Raw genomic sequence first — 5,989 nt, forward strand, 5'->3', positions numbered from 1 at the left:
GAGTCGCGATTTCCTTACCTCTCGAGTAAACTCGCGCCCGGTGTCTGTGTTAATAATAAGCGTGGATATTGTGTGTGCTTTTTGGCAGATCCTAGTAGAACGTGGAACTTTTAGTCCTGTAATATAATAAATATATTACGCAGGATTTGAATTGTGCACCATTTTTATTTTGTATTTAAACATCATTCTAACATACTCGTATATGTAAGTATTCAAGTAGGTGTACAAAAAAATAATACTATTACCTAATAATTAAATAAATTTGTGTCGAGCAAATTTTTCGGGTATCTAATCACATACATCGATATTACCCATCCATATCAGCAAAACAAAAGAAATCTTGACTATATTAAAATTTATCTTATTAAGAGATAATCTAATTTTTTCAAGGCTGATCTGATGTTTACTTGTACAAACAATAATAAACCAAGCAGATTAATTCAAGTGTATGTATACAGATGCAACTAATATAGTTTTGTTAAATGCATGTCGATTTAAATTATTTTTACAATTCCGCTATTTGGAAACGAAAAAAAAAACCTCCACCGCCTTATCAGTACCTACGACATTCGGAATCCCTAATAACACTTACAGATAATTAATTCTAGTGAAACAAGACTGACGTACGAATTTTTAAGTGGATCAGTTTCCGAAGCGATGCTCAGATTCCGGGGAAAACATCTCATAAAAAAATGTCAGTCACTTTCCGGATAAGATACTTGGCATTAGTGAAATATTTTAAAGAAGGGCTATATATAATTTTCTTTGTTATAAGCCGACATTTTCTAGATCTAGTTCAAACAAAACATTTCCACAGTCATAACATGAATCATTTTTCAAATACAGGGTGATAAAATATCGCTAACTGCACTGTTTCCTGTGAGGAACATGACTTGTCATTCCCTCTCCACTCCAAATTTACTCTTTTGCGTCATATGGTTTAATTTGATGATATAGAGTAGAATTTTATTGTGCTTTAGAAAGCTCTGTCCTCTTTTTTCTCTAAAAATTGCATTATTTAAATATTTTTAAGCCACGTTACAGAGCGCTGAAACCAAATTTCACCGGGCTCTGTGTTCCATAGTATTAAATTAGTTGTATGCGTTGAAAATTCGGCTGTATAACGTTTTTGACGCAGACCCGCCAAGGCTTGCTGTGTACGGAAAACCAGTTAACCTCGCGATTACTCCGAAACATTTTAGAATTGAAAATATCCCAATTAAGTGCGCCTAGAGCTAGCTCCTAATTAAAGCCGACAGTCAGCTCTATGTGTAGAGTTAGGGACTCTGTTACAATTAGAAAACGGTTTACGTAGAACTAACACTGAGAAGGGACGGTGTAGTAATATTATTCAATACATATAAATTGCTATTCTCTTACTACACAATTTGAACAAGCAGTGGTGGTGTTGTATTCGTATTTGGTGCCACCCTGTAGGGTCTCCCCGTTGTTTTATCACTTATCGATAGGCAAGCGATTATCACCGTCGTTTTATCTTAAATTCGCAATAGCGGTCCCATCGGTAATGATGTGCAGTTGATATTCCTTTCAATAATGAGTAGGTGTCTCGACAGGTTAAGGTACAGATGCTGTGATTGTAGCCTTAAGACTTTTGGGTTCGTGTATGGTTGGATGGGAGTGGTAAGTTTTTATTTAACTTTTTTACTCTTGTTCTCAAGAATCAATTCAAAACATCATCGAAACTGTTACACTACTAAATGGCTAGGAAGAGGAAAAAATGTTATTTTATTATATGAAATAGGTGTAAGATTTATTTCAAAAAACGTATGATTTTGGTTGATTACAAGACGGTGTATTAAAAAGATTGTATAAAAATAACAACGAGAAAAATTGATTTATAACTAATTTACGATTATTGCTTTTAGATTTATAAGCATCATCACGACTTCTATTATTAGTTTAGCTCTAAATACTGTATCCAATCCAGTAAAAATTCTTAGGATTCGTAAATCAAGGACACGTCCTTTTTTTTCACTTAATTTCAAAACTATGAGCAGTATCTTAACATATATTCCAAGCTTCCACCAGTTTATATTGCAAAATTCTGTCCATAGATTTGGAAATAAACTAGAAACGCTTTGTTTATTTTTGTTACAGATCCTAAGGATTGTCGTAACTATGTTCTTGGCAGTAACGCTTTCAAGGATAACCGATTACGACCATGACATTTTCGCAATAGGCCTGATCACAGCTTTGACTTATGTACAAGTCTCACTAGTCAGTTGCCTGTTTTTTATAATAGGGATCCAAAAGGTAAATATAATCGCAATAACCGGAACTGCAATGAAAATTTGGAAAAGTAAACGCCTACGCGACCTTCAACCGTAACACGTATATTTTTAGTTTTCTGGGTAAATCATTAGATAATAAGATAACACTTTAAATAGTATTCCATATACACATACGATGGGATCAATATAAATTTTGTTAAGTAGATTAGCACTATCTCATTAGTCTTTATACAAACAGACGTTTAATAAAGTTAAGTTGCAGTATAAGCTAACGTTAAGCATCTAATGTCTAGAAAACGTCGATAAAATGAATAAAATCGACGTCGCAAAAGCGACATAGGCCCAATGATAGTTATTAAATTTAAATAGTGAGGTCAAAAGTTTCTGAGATCAGCGTCAACGTCCTGATATGGGTGTTGGTACAGAATTGGTTATAAATTCGACGAAATCGACGTTATGAGCTTTACTTTTTAATATCCTGAGAAGGAGTTTTCATACTTTTCTTATATTTAAAAAATCACTGTATTCCATATTAATTATATTCTGACGTTATCCAACGTCGAAAAATAGTCGAAAAATTAAATAACATAGACGTCGCAAAAGTGACGAAAACTAAAGTTCTTAACCTTTTAACGTCAATATCGCACAGTCGTCACTGTTAGATTAAAATCCCGACGTCGGTGTTGGTACAGAATTGGTCGAAAATCTGACAAATTCTGCGATTCGGGCCCTTCTGTTTAATAAACACGATAAATTGCAGCTTATTTAAGGAGAGGACTTTCGTATATTAAAAAAAAACTCACTTTTTCACGTGCTGAATAAATTTCGGCGTCTTTCCGAGGAAGAATTATTTAAAATGTGAAACTTCCAGGACACTTTTCCGGGAGATAGACCCTAATAAAAATTCCGGAGTAATTTTAATATTTCCAGCGCCGAGCGACCCATCCCCCGCTTAGCAAAAACAAAGAAGTTTTAATAACGAAAGAGGTAGCATAAAACCGAGTGATAAAAACAGTTATTCACATTCGCTATTGATTCCTGCCTGTATTTTTATGCGCCATAACTTTTTATTTTTCTCGTGCGGGGCTTTCATTAGGGCATTTGCATCCTAGGTAGGGCGGATATTAACGCTGGGGACATAAAATCGAATCACAACGTATCGGCCTCAGTCGAATGCGCCTTTTTTATATCTGCCGTAAGTTATTAAGATTTATCCGGTCGTAAAAATATTGCAGGAGTTTAAAATACAATGTCTTCATGCCGCTGACTCGCCCCTAATCACCCAATCCAATTTTTTTAATTAAATTCGTATCTATACACTGAGAAAACAGTCCGTTAGATGATTTAATTCTTTGAAATGCAGTCGGAGGTCCTAGTACTATTAAAACAGTATGAAAATGTTAATCTGGACTGTTTACACAAATAGGCTATTTTGAGTACGTGTAAGATGGATGTAGATAATAAACCACGGTAATGAGAACACCACAGAAATCACACACAGTAATACTACAGAAACTGGTATTTGTCAAACCCCTCATCGCCTTTCTGACGTTACATTAATTACAGCGAAGCACCCAAATTTATAATTATTACACTAAGAAAACAGGTTCATTAACAGAATTGTATTATTTTCTTATAATATTTATATCCCCCGATAACAATAATAATTTTATTTAATAAATTTAGATATATTTCGACTAGCTTCTATTATTTCTTCTTTCTTGTAGGACAAACCGTACTTTTTGCTTCCCTATACAGTCATAGGAGGCATGGAGTTAGCTCTTGGACTTGGAGTATTTATCTTCATCACGGTGATCTTTAGCAAAACCGTCTGGAAGTATCTACTCGCTGCTTTCATCCCAGTGAGCTTGCTAATAATGGGTGAGCAGAGCGATTTGTTAAAATTTCAAATAGATTTTGAAAATGTTCACTGGATTTATAGTAAATCTAGATTCAAAACAAGGCGTCTACGAAATATTTTTAATAAATGAAATATTAAATCTAAACTAAGTCCCGAGATTGATTCTTTATCCAGTTATTCTAGACATAAGAGTATTGAAAACACTGATAAGAATCCCATTAAAATTATATTTATATGTTTCTGAATGATCTCCATTTGAAAGTATCAAAAGATTAGCGATTTATATGTTTATTCTGATAGTCGATAAGTAACGAAGCTTGTAAATTATTTAAAATGACAGAAATACGATCTTTTAGCAACGTGTGCAAATAAAAATAATGTCAATTTAGCTTTTTATCTTTATAATTACAAACCTTAGCGAACTTTTATTTGCGAATAAATATATCTGTCTAGAGGGATAGGTACTTTATCTTTGTGTAGAATTTTGTCAATTTTTTTTATCAGAAGCCACAAAAAAAACTGGCTCTGCCAGGGAACTTTCCATAACGATTCGCAGATAAGCACAGTACCTGGCATTAAAGAAGGATATATCAAAATGTTGCACCAGTACGTGAACGGGTATAAAAATAATATATAGCTGTCAGCTTGCGAGGCCTCATTCATCACTTCTGTATGAATAGTGGCCAAGTATAAAATGAAAAAGTTTCCGCCCTCTAAAATAACTCCCCCAAGATACCACTGTTATCAAATATGTTACATTTTCCAACATTTCGACTTGTATCAAGTCATTAAAACTACCAAAGTATCTAAATATTTTTTGTTTTTCTGTGACGACTGATTCGTTGTATATAAAATCTAACAAGTGGGGCTGTCAGAGAGAGAGAGCCGCAATTAAATGGCGTGCCAGAATGCTTTTCACGTTCACCTCACGATAGTATACTGTTGCCTTATCGTAAGGATGTTGCGTAATTAATTTCTATCCATTGGTGTATTGTAGACAACTTAATTTGTTGCTTTTTGATAAATAATTATAAATTACGCTTAACATGATGCCTGACAGCCTTACTAATAAGAAACGTTTCGCAACTGACTAAATTGTAGCAAGAAATTTCTACGAAATAAACCGTTATACTTCTTTACTCATTAGTATAAAGTCTATATATTTAATTTTAGGAATTTACATGTATTTCTGGATAAAATCCATTCAGCTGTTCAGACAAATGGAGATAGATGTTAGCAGGAAAATAGAAGAGACTGCCAGGATAGAAAGTCTAAGACAATCTCTTGCTCTTTATTGATTTTTAGCCAAAATGCAAGAGCCTTACTTGTTCTGATATAGTTATACTGTAACTCAGGGGTTCCCAAACTTTTTTAGCTGCGTATCAATAAGAGCTAAAAGATTCTGTTATCTTTAAACAACTAGGTATCTTGTCTGTCGGTTTAGATATCTTTTGACTTCATCTGATAAGATTTTCTAGAAAAAATGTTTTGACTTCAAGTAAAGACAGCTCTAAGATATTTTAGTCGCGATCGACAAGTTGGGGACTGCTGACTGGTTATTAACTGATTCTCTGATAGTCACATAAACTGAAGACTGATATTTATTGTTATTAATAGTTTGTAGGTAATAAAGTGGATTTGCTACTAATTTTTTTGTTTGTACACGTTATTTTTTTTACCTGGGTAATATTAAAGTAACTGGAGATACGAAGCCATAGCGAAAGTCGATTTTAATTGGATGCAAGTTTCTTATTTTTCAGCTTACTTTAGAAGGATGCAGAAAAATATTAAGAGCTGTAATGAGTTTAGAAATTTCAGGGGATTGAAGTTCTAGCAGTAATATTTAATATAATCTCGAATAAATACCTAGCGCAAT

General features: G+C 33.6%; 1 protein-coding gene across 1 annotated transcript; it reads left to right on the forward strand.

Moving 5' to 3' along the window:
- Nucleotides 1–1,517: 1,517 nt before the first annotated feature.
- LOC108907987 lies at nucleotides 1,518–5,761 on the forward strand. The gene is made up of 4 exons (XM_018711914.1): nucleotides 1,518–1,641; nucleotides 2,119–2,274; nucleotides 3,980–4,133; nucleotides 5,287–5,761. The coding sequence occupies exons 1-4, from the start codon at nucleotides 1,555–1,557 to the stop codon at nucleotides 5,409–5,411; spliced, it is 522 nt and encodes a 173-aa protein (XP_018567430.1). The 5' UTR covers nucleotides 1,518–1,554; the 3' UTR covers nucleotides 5,412–5,761.
- The last annotated feature ends 228 nt before the right edge of the window (nucleotides 5,762–5,989 follow it).

The sequence above is a fragment of the Anoplophora glabripennis genome, unplaced genomic scaffold (genome assembly GCF_000390285.2).
Source record: "Anoplophora glabripennis isolate ALB-LARVAE unplaced genomic scaffold, Agla_2.0 scaffold1, whole genome shotgun sequence".
In the NCBI taxonomy this organism is placed as follows: Eukaryota; Metazoa; Arthropoda; class Insecta; order Coleoptera; family Cerambycidae; genus Anoplophora; species Anoplophora glabripennis.